The sequence below is a fragment of the Sphaeramia orbicularis genome, chromosome 11 (genome assembly GCF_902148855.1).
Source record: "Sphaeramia orbicularis chromosome 11, fSphaOr1.1, whole genome shotgun sequence".
Taxonomy (NCBI): Eukaryota; Metazoa; Chordata; class Actinopteri; order Kurtiformes; family Apogonidae; genus Sphaeramia; species Sphaeramia orbicularis.
The window spans coordinates 31,350,255-31,367,353 of NC_043967.1; the positions used below are offsets into that span (position 1 = coordinate 31,350,255).

At 36.1% G+C, this 17,099-nt stretch overlaps 1 protein-coding gene across 5 annotated transcripts in view; it reads right to left on the reverse strand.

Moving 5' to 3' along the window:
• The window catches only part of trappc9 (trafficking protein particle complex subunit 9), a 374,675-nt gene that overhangs the window by 121,446 nt on the left and 236,130 nt on the right, over positions 1-17,099 (reverse strand). For all 5 annotated transcript variants that reach the window (XR_003936606.1, XM_030147332.1, XM_030147331.1 and 2 more), the window contains 2 exons: positions 16,459-16,612; positions 3,130-3,220 (listed from right to left, as the gene is read on the reverse strand). Coding sequence is in view for 4 of the 5 variants with exons in the window: in XM_030147332.1 (XP_030003192.1) it covers positions 3,130-3,220; positions 16,459-16,612 (245 nt within the window). In the remaining variant the exon portion in view is untranslated. The remainder of the gene's footprint in view (positions 1-3,129; positions 3,221-16,458; positions 16,613-17,099) is intronic.

The following is a 17,099-nucleotide window of genomic DNA, read 5'->3' on the forward strand; positions in this document are numbered from 1 at the left end:
CCATGAAAAGATGACAAACTGTATATTACTTGTATAATTTACATGTATTGATAGGATTAGTAAATCAACAGGTGTTATACAGTTTAGATCAGTAGATGCTTTTGGTCGGTGATAAATGTTTGGGTCTTCATGGGTTAAATATTTTATTTCATATTTTATCCTATTATCTTTCTCGTGCTTCACAAACCGAGACCTGTGTAACTATATGTTAAGACCCATTTTTAGTCTCTGACTTTTAACTCGGTGAGATCTGTAAGGTCGTTTGTGTCTTTTATTTATTTTATTACTTTTAACTATTTTATTTTATTTATAGCACCTAGTTTCATGTACTTATTTATTGTTTTTAGTGTATTTTCTTTTATTGGTTTTATTGTTTTTACAATTACTATCATTATTATCATTATTTAAAAAGCATATGAAAAAGACTCTAATTTACGAGAACATGTAAGGCTGTATATCATTTGAGTTTTTATTACCTTGCTTTGCTTTGTGTTTGCGTGGTTGTCTGTGTGTTTATTTGTTTGTTTGTTTGTTTGCATGTTTGTTTGTTTGTTTGTTAGCAGGATAACTCAAAAAGTTATGGACAGATTTTCATGATTTTCAGGAAATGTTGATGTTGGCACAAGGAAGAAATGATTAAATTTTGGTGGTGATTGGGGGGGATCTGTCTTGGCGGAGGTCTGCGCTCCCCGAGTGCTTTTCTTGTTTTGTATTGTTTTTACTTAGGATTATGATTTCAGTTATACTGTATTTTTAATTCTTTTCTTTTTTTTTTCTGTGTATTGTTTACTTCTGGGGAGGTATTTATATAAGCCTTTTTTTGGCTTCTATCTTCTCCTGCACAGTGGTGTTACTTGCATGAAAATAGTTTTTTGCTGTCTATGACGTGAAAATAAATAATTAAAAAAAAAATTTCAATGTGAGGCACTTTGGAAATGTTCATGTTTAAATGTGCTATATAAATAAAGTGGATTTGATTGGATATATTTTGTTTAATCATATGCTATTGATTGAATGACAATAAAGCTGAGTCTGAAATAAGGTAGCGTATCAGTGTCAGATGCCCATCTTTACGACAGCTTTAACGTCCTGGATGTTTCTCCATTGATGCGAGCGTGTGTCAAATATCCAAGTATTTGGACAACTATCTGCTCTCTGTCTCCATAGATTCTTACATTCCCATGCTTGATCCACTGTGTCGCTTCATCTGGCAGATTGCTTTCTCTTGCAAAAGCAGGACAGCCCCAGCTGACTAATCAAAATGCTGGCAGTGCCCAAAGAGAGGCTGGAAATCTCAGAAAAGCAAACACCCGCAGTAAATCAAAAGTGATTTCAGAGGATGATCACAGATGGTGAGACCGAAGAGCGCTCCTACAAATTCTGCGTGTCCCTTGTGATTCACTCGCTTCCCAAGCTGCTGTCTACACTTCTCCAAAATAGCCTGTAGCCCATTATAAATGCAAATAAAAAACATGGCTTGAGACCAGTTGTGGAGGTTTATACACTAACTGACAGGTAAAGAGGTGACTGTGTATCCACCTGTACAGCTGTGACTGGCAGAAAAATGTGTTCATAGTAACAGGACGCCTACTTTAAATGAGAAGATGACATATTGAATGAAATCTACTGAATTCACTGCACCGCGCTGAAGAAATATGTGTTTTAGTATTTTAGTAAGTTTAATCTTCAAAAGACTAAAACACCCGCTGGCAGCTAAAAGCATCTACTGATCGAAAATGTTTAGTACCTTCTGAACAACTACTCCTATCAATACATATAAATAACTCCGGTAAAATGCAGCTTTGAGCTTTTCTGCAGCATCAGATATGAACCATTTGGGCGTTCAGAGGATCAGTAATGAACATGGAAACACCGTCATCCTCTGTAACATTATATGTTTATGCCCTGCAAAAATGGAACACCCTGCCTGATACAGTTAGACATGCCACATCAGTAGCCATTTTTAAAAACAGGTTAAAAACATATCTTTTTCAACAGCTTTCTGTTGAGTTGTGTGTGTGTGTGTGCATTTGTGGTTGTGTGGGTATGTGCGCATGTACGAGATTCAGTGTGTGCACATATGATAGTTTACTTGCACTTGCACTCTCTTTTTGTTGATTGTTTTTTACAATAGCTATATTATATAACTGTTGTAAAGTACACTGACTATGCCTTGCGAATGAAATGTGCTTTATAAATAAAGTTGAATTGAATTAACATTAACAAAAAAAACATGTAGTTTAACAAATGACAGTGAATAGAATAGAATAGAATAGAATAGAATAGAATAGAATAGAATAGAATAGAATAGAATCTCTGTCATTGCACAACAACAAAATCAGACGCAATCCTTGGTGCAAAAATACAAAAGATAAAAGCTTTCTTAAAATAAATAATAAAAAATAGATTAAAAATTGGTGGTTAAAAAGTGGTACTAACAGTGGTTGTAGACACTTGTTTTATGGTCACTTATTGATATATTTTGCTGCAAAATCACTTTTTCTTCAGTTTCTCTGGTTTGATATACATACATCTACATAATCAGTAAATAAAATATAGGAAAATATATGATTCTCACTGAAAAATGCAAAAAGCAGAGGATAATATTATAATAAATGGTGATAAATCATTAGTAAATTTTTGATGCAGAGAGAAAAATCAGTCGCCACAAAAATACCTACTGGTCTTCAAGGGTTAAGAGAAAAAAAAGGTTAAAATAATCAGAAAATAATAAAGTTTAGCACTTTTGAGAAACAATTAATATTTCAGGGAAAAAGTCAGAATTACATGAGAAAGCCAAGTGACAAAGCTTCTGCTTCTGTGACTTCTGCTGATAATTGCTTTGATTTTGCTTGAAATACTTTGAATATGTGTATAATATTCAGACTACTTTTTCTCAATATATCACAACTTTATCGTCATAATATTTAGATTAGTAATAATATGACTTTTTTCACATACTAAAATGACTATTCTCAAAATATCAGTTTTTATTTCGTGTCCAGAGTAAAGTGACCCTCGTAAAACCTTCCCACAGACTTCACAAATCTGTACCGGTGTATACTTGTGTGATTACAGATTACAATGCAACACATGCAGACACACTCAGGCTGCCTCAGAGTGACTCACCCCACTGCAGCGGAGCCAGCTGCAGGTGCTCCAGGACCAGCTGGTTGAGGACTCCCTCCACACTGGCTTCTCCTTGACGACGGAGAGACGGGTGGGTCAAGTTAAGGACAACAGCCTGGGGAAACTTAATCAATATGAAACAGTCTGCATTACGCACATAGCTGAAACACACCGTCAACATCTGATTCAGAGTTTGGCAACATTACAGAAAAAGTCAAGAAGCCATTAGCGTTTTATCTGCAACAACGACGGACCATAGTGTGATAATAAAACGGAAGATCCTGCAACTCTACTTAAAATTAACTGTTAATTGAACATCTTTTACTGGTATTCTTACGCAATTTTTAAAGCACTTTGTGTCTTCTATGTTCTGATATTTAATCTGAAATTTCTCCTTTCACCTTTCACTACTTCAGCAGTCATTTAAGCATCTTTTAGCACTGAATTACAACAAGTTTTAAAGTACGATGAGTCCTTTAAGGGCTTATATAGACAGACACTTCAGCTGCTTTTACTAGATTTATGTACAGGGTGGGGAAGTAAAATTTACAATGAACATTTAGTTGTTTTTTCTCAGCAGGCACTACGTCAATTGTTTTGAAACCAAACATATATTGATGTCATAATCATACCTAACACTATTATCCATACCTTTTCAGAAACTTTTGCCCATATGAGTAATCAGGAAAGCAAACGTCAAAGAGTGTGTGATTTGCTGAATGCACTCGTCACACCAAAGGAGATTTCAAAAATAGTTGGAGTGTCCATAAAGACTGTTTATAATGGAAAGAAGAGAATGACTATGAGCAAAACTATTACGAGAAAGTCTGGAAGATACTATTAAAGAAGAATGGGAGAAGTTGTCACCCGAATATTTGAGGAACACTTGCGCAAGTTTCAGGAAGCGTGTGAAGGCAGTTATTGAGAAAGAAGGAGGACACATAGAATAAAAACATTTTCTATTATGTCAATTTTCTTGTGGCAAATAAATTCTCATGACTTTCAATAAACTAACTGGTCATACACTGTCTTTCAATCCCTGCCTCAAAATATTGTAATTTTTGCTTCCCCACCCTGTAGACACTTAAATATGACCATTTTTCAAGCTCTGAAATACTAGTACACCCACTGATCCCCTTTGAGTAAACATTAAATTAGCTTATTTTAGTCTTTACAAACACCTGCTTTGATGCTGTCTTTTTCCATGGAAAGTAATCAGTTCGTTACTTGGGAGTTGGGAATCTTTGGCAGTTCTACTTTGGGGTTTTGTTTGTTTTTTTGGTTATTTAGAGAGCTTCTTTCTTCTTTGTTTTTTTAGTTTAGGGGGAAGCTGTAATCCACTGCCCCACTGCTGGAATGGCTTTCATGCCTCTCCCTCACTCAGCTCCTTCAAATTCTTGATTTTGTTTTGGCATCATGTGTTATGGTCTCTCAGAGCCCAGTCTAGTTTTGACATAATTAAAAATAACACAGAGAAAGTACAGAATTGGAGCCAGGACTGAACCCTGGGGGACACTACAATGTAAGTTTGCAGAAGAGGAATTTGGGCTAGATTTAAGGATCTTTTAGCATTGAATTACAAGTTCTAAACTACGATGAATCCTTTAAGTGCTTATATTGACTGACACTTCCGCTCCTTTTACTAGATTTATTTAGACACTTAAATTTGACCATTTCTCAAGCTTTGAAATACTACTACGCCCACTGATCGTCTTTGACTAAACATTAAATTAGCACATTCTTGCCTTTACAAACACCTGCTTTTTCCATGGAAAGTAATCAGTTCATTACTTGGGATTTGGGAGTCTTTGGCAGTTCTGGTTTGGGGTTATTTACATAACATTTTTTTTAATTTAGGGGGAAGCTGTAATCCACTGCCCCACTGCTGGAATGGATTTCATGCTTCTCCCATGTGTTATGGTCTCTCAGAGCCCAGTCTAGTTTTGACGTTATTAAAAATCACACAGAGAAGGAAGATATATTTGAAGAATAGAAAGGAAGCCAGGACTGAACCCTGGGGGACACCACAGTGTAAATTTGCAGAGGATGAATTTGGGCTAGCAACAGAAATGGCTAAACAGCTCCTTTTAGTAAATTTATTTAGACACTTAAATTTGACCATTTCTCAAGCTTTGAAATACTAGTACACCCACTGATCACCTTTGAGTCAACATTAAATTAGCATATTTTAGCCTTAACAAACACCTGCTTTGATGCTGTCTTTTTTCCATGGAAAGTAATCAGTTCATTGCTTGAGAGTTGGGAGTCTTTGACAGTTCTGGTTTGGGGTTTTGTTTACTTTTTTGGTTATTTATATAGCTTCTATTTTGTTTGTTTGTTTGTTTGTTTGTTTATTTAGGGGGAAGCTGTAATCCACTGCCCCACTGCTGGAATGGATTTCATGCTTCTCCCTCTCTCAGCTCCTTGAAATTCTTGATTTTGCTGTTTTGGCATCATGTGTTATGGTCTCTCAGAGCCTAGTCTAGTTTTGACATAATTAAAAATCACACAGAGAAGGAAGATATATTTGAAGAATAGAATGGGAGCCAGGACTGAACCCTGGGGGACACCACAGTGTAAGTTTTCAGAGGATGAATTTGGGCTAGCAACAGAAATGGCTAAACAGCTTCTTTTACTAGATTTATTTAGACTCTCAAATTTGACAGTTTCTCAAGCTTTGCAATACTAATACACCCACTGATCACATTTGAGTTAACATTAAATTAGCATATTTTAGCCTTTACAAACACCTGCTTTAATGCTGTCTTTTTTCCATGGGAAGTAATCAGTTCATATTTATTCATTTGCTCTTTCTGGTGCAGTTATGAAACTAAAGAGCAGCACATCAACTATCTTTAGAGAATTTTACAAAGTACATGCCTAACCTCTGGGAAATGATAAAACTCATTTGACATTTTTACCCTAACACAAACTGTGAGACTTTTAGCACTGACAAGTCCCTCTCTAAGAAGCAATAATGGATAATTAGCTCTGCACCAGTGACACCGTTAATGGGCCTTTATTGTCCCTGTAGTCATCATGTGTACTTGGTTTCTGTGACTGAACAGTTTTGCAGGAACAATATTGTGATGAAAATCCAGAAACATAATGGAACTTACTTTTTGAGGATTATTATATATAAAATTAAACCCAAGTCGACTGACAAAAGTCGGCTGTAAGGACACACTCCTGCTTTCCCTTAAGTCTGTTGCTTGTATCACAGCACACAGCATTTAATTCCTTAGTATTATTGACAGAAATGCTTACACATCTCTTGCAGAAGAGCAAACGATCACTCCTTGTAAGCAAGACGTTAAAGAGAGCGTCTTACATGGTATATACTGATCGAACGGATACATCCTCCTTGAAATACGCAAGCATCAAAAGAGCGAGTTTAAGCAAAAAAAAATGCAGCTGAATCAGTTGTAAAGAAATGATATATTAGCATAAGGAGTAGCATGAACACCTAGCATTATGAAGGTCAAACTTAACCCTTCCAAGCAGTGATTGTTCGTTTACTCTATTCTGCAGGACTTTATCATAATAGAATTGTCCAAACACTCGAAGGCAGTATCACTAGATATACAAGTATATTATAACTGTAGTTGTATGTATGTATTTGTATGCATAGGAAACGGATGAACATGTTATTCCAACATTACAAAAAATGCCACCCAGGTAATGTAAATTATGAAAAACCAACAAAAGGTGATGGATAATGGAATAAAAAACTCTCTTGCCTCGACAGGACTGGAATTGGTTTACTATAATTAAACAGACAATGGACAAACATACTAACAACAATAAAAACACAGAATTATAACAGAAATATAATAGGCTGAGCAACAATTACGATCATCATGCGATTATTTATCATAGTTTAGTGGTGACATGACTTGACATACTTTACTAATTAACCTAGATTTTTCAGTCTGACTTTTTTAAGAAGAGATTAAACAAAAACTAAAGTGAACTTGAGGATCATATTTACAGAAAATGACTGTTGCACATGTCACAGCACCCTAAAAATGCATCTTTTCATTTATATGTCTTTATTATGAATCTGTTTTCAGTTACTTCTTTCTGATTGGTTAAGGGAAATGAGGGGGAAGATAACTCCAGTGGTTCACTGCAGTTGGAGTTGGGAGTTTTTGGCATTTCTGGTTTTGGGTTTGTTTGTTTTTTTTTTGGCTATTTAGATTAGGTTTCTTTTTTTTTTTTTTTTTTTAGTTTGGGGGGAATGGTTTTCATTCACCTCCTTCAAATTCTTGATTTCATTGTTTTGGCATCATGTGTTATAGACTCTCTAGTTTTGACATTAAAAATGACATGTCTTGTAAAGGAACATGTATTTGAAGAATAGAATGGGAGCCAGGATTGAACCCTGGGGGACACCATAGTGTAAGTAGGAGCTGAAATTGAGCTAGCAACAAAAAATGCTTAAACATTTAGCTATAACAGTAATACCTAAAGTAGTTTAAGCATATGTCAGATAACATTATGCAGAATGATTCCTGCCTGGAGTTTGCTTGTTTGTTTATTCATTTAAATCCTCATTAGCTTTCATTGTCATCACTACAAGAGCTATTCTTCCTAGGGCCTTATTACATTACACTGGAGTGATAGACAGGATAATTTTTTTATGTAACACATGCATGAAAGGGTTAACCTGCAATTCATTAAGTCATAATTATAACTTAACGGAACCAATTTATTGACATTTAACTAACAAATAACGTCAGGGTGATGTAAGACATTTTAATTGTAATTGGTGCATAAAACGAATTTCCTATTGCACCTGCAAATATCGTGACAATATAAAACCGTGACAAAGTGACTGCATCATATAATGTTTGTGCACCCATGTAGATGTCAAAGGTGTGTGTTTCTGCATCCTGACTATAATTAGAGCATTAAACAGATGACAGAGAGGGCTAGTGACGCATCAATGCTGCATCAAAACAAATATAACTGTCAGGGAGCAATTACCCAGATAATGTGTGATGATAAGGACAACGCTGATCATTTACACAGCTCACATTTGGAATAATGGCTGAAATGAGCAGCACACAGATCACTAAACCTGTGTCTATTAACCTTTGAGGGGGAAGTTCATCCATGTAGAGGCTGTGTGAGATAGGCCCTGTACAACTATAACTTAATGCACACAATATTTATTCCAGCTACTGTCAATTTTTTAGTCCAGCCAAACGTTTGATTATAAACCTGGATTATGTTACTTTGAGAAAAAACCTGAAATGCGGCATAGAGATGTTAAATAATGTCACTTGTGTATAGTGATGTGATTGTCATGATTACCAATGAATTTTAATTTTGTGGTCATTACAATTAATTGAAAAATGCGCTGTTCAAATTTTACCTTCATTTTAGAGTTTGTGTTTTTTTAACTACATTCCTCGTCAAACCATTGCACTGATTAAATTAACTGTCAGCATGTCACAAATGTACAGAACACACTTAGCCATATATATATATATATATAAAATATATATATATATATATATATATATATATATATATATATGTAATATACGCAGTCAAGTTTGCGCATGTTTTTACATGTGCAAACCTTTAGTAAATCTGGCCCAGAGTGTTGAGTTGGTGGTGGTTTTGGTAGTTGTGTGTTCTGGTACATGACTTGTCCCTGCTGTTGTGATTTTGGAAAATCAGTACTACATAGAACACTGTTAACAGTGAGCCTTGACATCAGATCTGAGGAATAATATCGGTAAATATGAGTAAAAGTCAGCCTTCACAGCAAATGTGCTGGTCAACACAAAGACATGAAAGGGTTAATTTCTACATCAGCAGATATTCCCAGGTTATACTGGTCCCAGTATAGTCTGGTGAAGTTCTGTATCTTCTGCTCCACTACTGTTTCTTAAGTAAGCTGTAATTTCATACATTGTGTTGGCTAAGACAGTTTTACTAGGAGGTGCATGATAACAAAGTACCATCAGGGGGGCTTTTTTTCTGCTGGTTAAAGCTGCTGCTCAGACATGAATGAACTTCCACAATGTATATTCAGAGATGATACATGAACTTAACAATGACCTCCTCAAGGAGATGCCACACATAACACATTCCCCCCCAGCAACGCCTGATTATTGCACGGCCTTTTCCCTGTGAGTGACTCACTCTAACCGAACACCATCAACAAAACACGAATAATATTGTAAGGAACTCATAAATTACAAATTAAAGCGACTGTTACTTTGCTTAAGGCCAAGTGAGCGCTTCTGAGTGTGACGTGCACTGTAATCAAATCTTCTACTCCTCTGGTAAAGGGGAGTCCACCCTCAAGCAGAAAGTACATTCTGCTGTTCCAATGACTCCAGACATCTGAGTCACTATCTGTACAGAGAGGGTGTATGTGTCCCACTACTACAAATTAAATCAACAACACTGGATTTGACGACACCATGTGACAAATTAGGAATAACTCCACAGAGATAGGAGTAGTGTTATCTTAAAATGAATCTGTCAGAGATATTCAAATAGAAAGAACGGAGCTGAGAATAAAAAAATATATTCTACTACAACATCACACTTTATTTCTATTTCAACTGGACAAAGCTTTACATTACAGCTCACTGTAATGTATAAAATTACTTCATTATAACATGGTCATAATGAGTTGATAATAAACTGGTGATAAGTAGTTAATTCCCATGTAATATGATTTACTACCATACATTTAAATGGGCTCAGTTAACTGTGATTCGTGGTTATTAAAAGCAAACTAGCACATTTCCATGTTACAAGGCAGAAAATGAAACATATCATTTGTACAGTACTATGGTGATACAAAATACAATGTTTGGAATATATGGGAGGATGTCTGTAGTTTGTCTTTGTTTTTATATGTTTTGTATTTTTTTATGTTTTTCTATTGTGTTAACTCTACTCTTGAACTTTATTTTAACAATAAAAGCCTAATCAGGGATATGGTTCTGAATAAGTAAATGACAATTATTCATTTTTTTCAAAAAGACTTACAAGAATTTTCATGTGCTTTTCAAAGTACCTATAAAATCAAATTTGGTGTTTGTGTTCTACATATGTTGAGGAAAACCAGTCTAAAAAGTTGTTGGTTTGGTACTTTAGATTTTGTCATTTCTTGGAAAATGCAAATAATGTAATGTCTCATCATGCACTAGTGGTGTACACTTATTTTGTGTTCAATTAAGTGCTTTCTCAGAAGGTTACTAAATAGTTACCAAATATATATTACAGTAGCGCATTGATTCGTGGGGAACCAGGGGTCATATTAAAACCGATATCTAGGGACTGAAGTTAGTAAATGTGTTGTTCCTGTTTTTAACTTCATTTCCTGTCAAGCTGTGTGGTACTGTGCTTCTGGTCAACCGAACAACGTGTTTGTACGGCTATTGTATTCCAGAGTGACTAATATCTCCCCAAATATTGGTCCTATTAACTTGCTGAGATACTTAATGTGGAAATGGAACTATTCCTCAACTGTAGATACCAAATTGGTCTCTTAAAAACATCTCAATTTCCCCCCCACACACACGTTCTGAGACCTTCCAGTATTATGATCTAGATTATTTTATGATTTTGGCCCATTTTTGTCCAATTACATAACTTTCAGTCTAATATTATTCTAATATTACACTGGTCAACAACAAATTTATTTTTTAAGTTTTTTGAGCTGATTTAGGATAATTCTGGTGTGCTGAATCCAAAAATCACATTAATTTTGTTCAATCAGGTCAACTTTCTGAACTATGTTACATATTGGCTTTTTAACATTTTTGCTTACATTTATGGGTATTTTCACATCATATGATACAAAATTCTTTCATATTCCTTGCAATAAATACAGTAGGAGTTAGAGCCTTACAGTAGGAGCTAGAGCCTTTAGTTATCAAGCTCCTGTTTTATGGAATCAGCTTCCAGTTAACATTAAAGAGGCCGACACAGTCTCTACATTTAAGGTCAGGCTAAAAACGTTCCTATTTGAAAAAGTTTATGGTCAGGCTAGTTCAAACCAGACTGAACCCACAGTTCAGTCTAAGATGCCCTAGGAGCAAGAATGCTGGGGGAAGTACAGGCACTGAGTCCTATCTCCTGTTTCTGGTTCTACGTACCATTCTAGTCTGCACTTATATTTTTAATATTTAGCCAACTTAGTTTGTGCAGTGCTATTCACCCGGTGTCCCCTTTCGCCACTCCCCTCCGGGGGAGTGGCTACTTTTTCAGTTGTAACCGCTTGGGAGCCAATGATGACAGGATCTGCGCTGACCCATCTGTGTCCTGCCCTGTCCTGTGTCCTGACCCCCTCCCCCACCTGTCTGGATGGACGTCCTCGGCCTCACCACTGTGGATGGGCCTCCTCGCTCCTGCCTGTCTCATCCAGTGGGATGGACCCCCCCATGTGTCCACCCTACTGCATCCTTGCAGACTAGAACTACATCTGCAAATGGACGTCCATCAGTCCTGGTGCATCTATAGCCTGTCCGTCCATGGGAGTGGATCTCTCCTTCACTGTGGTTCTCCCCGAGGTTTCTCCCTTTTCCCACTGGGTTTTGAGTTTTTCCTTGCCGAGAAGGAGGGTCTAAGGATGGGGGATGCCCTGGACACTACTCGTTTTCTTGCTGTTTATTTGACTGTTGTTTACTCCAACTGACTCTGTAAAGCCCTTTGAGATAACCTTGTTGTGATATTGGGCTATACAAATAAAGCTGAATTGAAAATTGAATTGAATAAATGAGTTCTGAAGATTTTACTTTTGCCAATTTATGATTGTTTTTTTTTAATATTACAGGAGAATGAAATGGCTTCGACTAGAAGATCTTGCAAAAATAAGCCTGACGTATTCTGCTACATCCGCGGTGAATACATAATAAATAATACATACATCCTGTTAGAAAATGATTTTTTTTTTCTCTTAAAACCTATTTTGGGTGAGAATTATATTAAAAAAATCCACTGATAAAGTCATAAAAATGTAATCAATTTTATAAGAAGATCAAATTTTTCAAAATCAAATTAGCAAAAAAACCTGACCTGATTGAGAAACACAGATGTCATTTTTGGATTTAGCGGTGCACAATGGTCCTAATTCAGTTGAAAAAACCTAGACAACTTGCAAAAAACATTTTTTTGTAACCCAGTGTTATTATTCGTACTTATTATTCTCTTGTCAGTGCCCCTGACCATGGCACTGATGATGATTAGGAGTTGGTCCCTGAACGCCTTTAATGGATTTTCACAGCTTCTAATGTGTGTGCTGATGCTAATTGATAATGCTAATGCTAGTTACTGTGTATATTAGGATGGGTAAAATGCAGAGACCACATTTCCCAAGGGGTATAATTAAGTAAGATAACCTTTTTAACTTTTAGTAACAACTACCACCTATTACTACATTAAGACCATTTTAGTCCTTATCCCGATCGGTTCATATATTAAAAACCTTCATTCGACCTTTTAACATATATTATCTTTTATTAAACGTCTTCAAAGTCTACACTACATATATTACATGATTCCCAAAAGCCTTGGATGAAAACTACAATTTGACTGTTTAGCGGAGGCATGCAGCCACGGGGCGGTAATTCTAGTTTTCAGCCAGATTTTTGTTTCAGTAATGGGAGTGCTTTCTGGGAATACGCTTGTATGTCATTTTCTTTCTCTATTTCCGCCTACATGCTGCCAGTTTACTTGTGGATGAAACAATGCACATGTGTTTACGCCTTCATAAAGAGGGAAAATATAATGGCAGCTTTAGCAACTCGGCGATTGGATTAATCATTAATTATACACTTTGCTCACCAACAATCTGACAAGCACTTTTTGATTTTCTGAGCATGAGTGCTGGTAGCTGCCAAATGGTCTGTTATGTATCCTGACCAATTGTTTCGGGGTTTAGCAGATTTTTTTTTTTTTTTTTTTTTTTACAAGGAGTCTTAAGCATTTTAGTTTTTGATCTTTTTTTTGTTTCCTTTACAAACAAACCGCACTCCTGAAATATTCTGGAATTATACATATGAAATGTGTGGGGTTTAGACCAGAGCGTGGTGTTTTACTGCAACTACAAATACATTATACTGAATATTATAATCATTTCCGACACAAGATAGCAGCACAGTAAGGTGTTAAATCTTATGCAATAAAATAAGGTTATATGTTAATATAGATAAATATTTTTATTAGATAGTGTAAGTCATTTTAACCTCTTTGGCGAAAAACCAAGCCCTGTTTTTTTTCTCTTCTCGACCACACACTGCAATGGTCCTTTTGAGCTGTACCTAATAACATTTACCTATTACTTTGATAGAAAACATACAGCAGCTGACATCCTGTCTCCTCCAAAATGTATTTCATTTTACATTTCAGCTATACACAAATGTAATTTCCAGGAGACAGGTTTAAAAGAAGCATTTTTGTGCTTGCTGAACGAATACAGAGGCAAATTTGTAAGTTATTAATGTCTGAACAGAGGTAGAGGGGGAGTTTAGAATATAAATCCTGGAAACCCCTAGACTGGTTCACCACTCAAGCTGTGGAACAGGGTAATAGGTAAATAATCATTTGAAAGAGGCGATAAAAGTTTTAAGATGGTGTGCATTTGATTTAGATTTCATACCTAAAAATTCAAAAGGGTTGGAAAACTCATGGATTAACAGAACATTGTACAGTTTTGTGTAAAGGGTCAATGAATAATTTTCAAAACCTAAAGAGACAATTTGCCCTAAATAACGATGATTTCTATAGATTTCTACCGGTTCGTCACTATATTGAGAGATCAAACGAGAACACTGGGATAACATCTTATTAAAAGTATTTACGGACGCATACGCTTCAGGCCCAGGCAAAAAAAAAAAAAAAAAAAAAAAACATCTCAGGACTCTATAGGGGTTTACAACAAATGAAAGGTATCTCACTGGATGTAAAGCAGAAATGGGAGAGGGAAAAAAATCTCATCCTGAACGAAGAAGATTGGGAACATTTATGTGAGATACAATGGACAACTTCAAATTCAACACTATGGAGAGAGTTTTGAGGGAAAAACCTTATTAGATTTTTCATCACTCCAGCTCAAAAAAAGACACTATACCAGTTCAACTATATGCCAGAGACAGTGTGGATGCCTCGAGGCAAATCATTTTCACATATTCTGGTCTTGTTCAATATTCTTCCCTTTCTGGCAGGAGGTCTTTAAAATTTTGCAAAAAGTATTCCAGACAGACGTTCCTTTTGAGTTTGTATCATTATACTTTCAGAAAATGTCTCCTCTAATGACAAATATTTATTTCAGATTTTAAGTGCTGCTAGTAGAAAAGCCATAATAAGGAAGTGGCTAAAACTAGAAGAGCCTAAAGTGGATTGACATCATTTATGTAATTTTTAAGATTGAAAGAATTATTTTTGCAGTAAGACTACAACAAGGTCTATTTTTGAAAAGATGGGAAAGATGGATTAGGTAGGTCAAACCGGTTCGACCATTGTTTATCTAAGGCCATGCCTTATGTCCATTTCACCCCTTTTTTCCTTTTTAACCCTTATATATCGATGTTTTTTTTATTACCCTGCCCCTCAAAAGGGAGGCCAGGGGTTTTGTTTTTGGTTTGGTTTGTTTGTTTGTTAACACTCTAGCTGCTAAACTATTGATTGAATTCATCTCAAATTGTGTTTATAGATTGACAGTGACCCAGAATAGATGACATTAAATTTTGGGAACAATAGGTCAAAATTTTAATTTTTAATGAAATGTTTAAATCTTTTCTGTTTTCCATTATCTTATAATGGGTGAAATTTCACATGTTTGTAGCAGCAAAAGTATTAGTTGAATACATCCCAAATTGGGTTTATAGATTACCAGTGATCCAGAATAAATGTGATTACATTTTGGTAAAAGCAGGTCACAGTTAAAAATTTTTTATGAAGTATTAAAATCTTGTCTTCTCCCATTTACTTAAAATGCGCGAAATTTCAAATGTCTATAAAAACATGAATTTTGTTTCAATTTACTTCAACCTCGGCACACATATAGAGGCAATTGATATGCTGACAACACCACACACATAGACATGATGACATCAGCTGGATCGATGCCAAAATAAGCTACAATACGTGCGGGGGACTCAGTTTGTTGTGCCTGGAACCACTTGTTTATTTTTTAATATCACAAATGTGCATCCCAGCATTCCTGTTCTAGGGAATTTAGTTCTTAATTTTGTATTGTACACATTTTATCTTTTGTATTGCTGAGGGGGGGACCAACCATCCTTGTCTGTATTGTCTGTGGAGTCATGGGTGTATTGCTGTGTGATTCAGTTGTAATTTATGGATGAATGGATGAGAATAGTGAATTGTTATGTGAATAAACATGTAAACCATGGAAAACACTAATAAAAAAAAGAATTAAAAGCCTGATAGACTATTTCTTTAAGCTCTTTCTAAAACGATAAAACAATTTTGAATCTTCGACACTTTTACAGAAATGTTTTAATCATGTGTTTTTAATTAATTTAAAGTTATGAATTCACTCTAATGCCTTTTCTTTTCCTCATAAAAACACAAAGAGGCCCCATCATCACCACTAAACAAAAGGGTAACTGCAAATGTAAATGGCAGTATTTAATCCCCCCTTTTATTTCCATGGATAGCACCTTGCAGACATGGATTAAGAACCAGGAAGCAGGAACATCACATAACGCAGGCTACCATTTTCCACAAAAACAGAGCTTCAGTTCGGCAGTTGACCTCCCACTGGTAAAAAAAAAAGTATTCTGTAAGACCGTAAGACATCAGTGTCTAAAGGTATGGACACACCAAGGTCTTGTCCCGTGGGTGAAGCAGAGCACACACTGCAGCCTGCTGACAGGGATAGAGCCAGAGATTACCTCCGATGGACCACACAGCGTGCCAAAGAAACAGGACCTATGGGAAACACTCAAACCATGTAAGTATGAGGTGCAGTCAGACACCCTCACGTACACCCAGTAAGACATCATCTCACAGTGTCAGAGCAGTGAGTGCTTTACCATACGCTTTCCCATCTGTCAGTACAGTCAAACAACTTCCCTGCTGGCCAGAGAGCTTCCAGATGTACATCCAGATGTCCCGTTTCACTCATCTGACTTCTGTCAACAATTCGGCAACGTACACGACACCATATACGACTATTTGACCACTTAAAACTATTGTAAATGATTGGTTTACTAAGGCCTTACTGAGTTTACTGAGCTTTGACTCAGTTTTGACTGTAAACCATGCCTCTAAACTCTTGATGAGTTCCCTGGCGAACCGCTGCTGCACATGTATTCAGTAAAAGGATATGATACTCCAGCAGATGCCCAGCTTGCTGTTGATCTGGCAGCCTTGAGCATGCTGTCGCTCCTCTTCCAGCTGTTTGGGGTTAGCAAAGCGTACAGTCTCCTGGTCCGGCTGTGGCAGGCTCTCAAAGTCAAACTTATCCACCTGGATGGCCATCCTGCAACAGGACACAAGAGAACAACATGAATATGCAAGATTATATCATTGGTTTCTGGCCAAAAGGAAATTCCTGCACTCATCAAAATCATGACTGAGGAATTTTTTTTAGAAATGATTGGGCTTAAACAGGTTATATATAGTATGGATACTGCAAACTCAAACAGCCAGGGTAAGTTCCATACCAGAACACACTTACAACAAGTGGTGCCAGCCACAACAAACCCCGCCCCTTGCACATATATTGTAGCTTATTTTGGTATCAGTCCAGCTGATGCCATGATATCTATACATGTAGTGATGTCAGCATATCAATTGTCACTATATATGTGCCAAGTTTGAAGTAAATTTAAATGAAATTGCTGTTTTTATACACATTTGAAATTTTGCCCATTATAAGTAAATGGGAGAAAAAAAGATTTAAGAAATTCATTTAAAAAAGTGAACTTTGACCTACTTTTTCCAAAATGTAATCAGATCTATTCTGG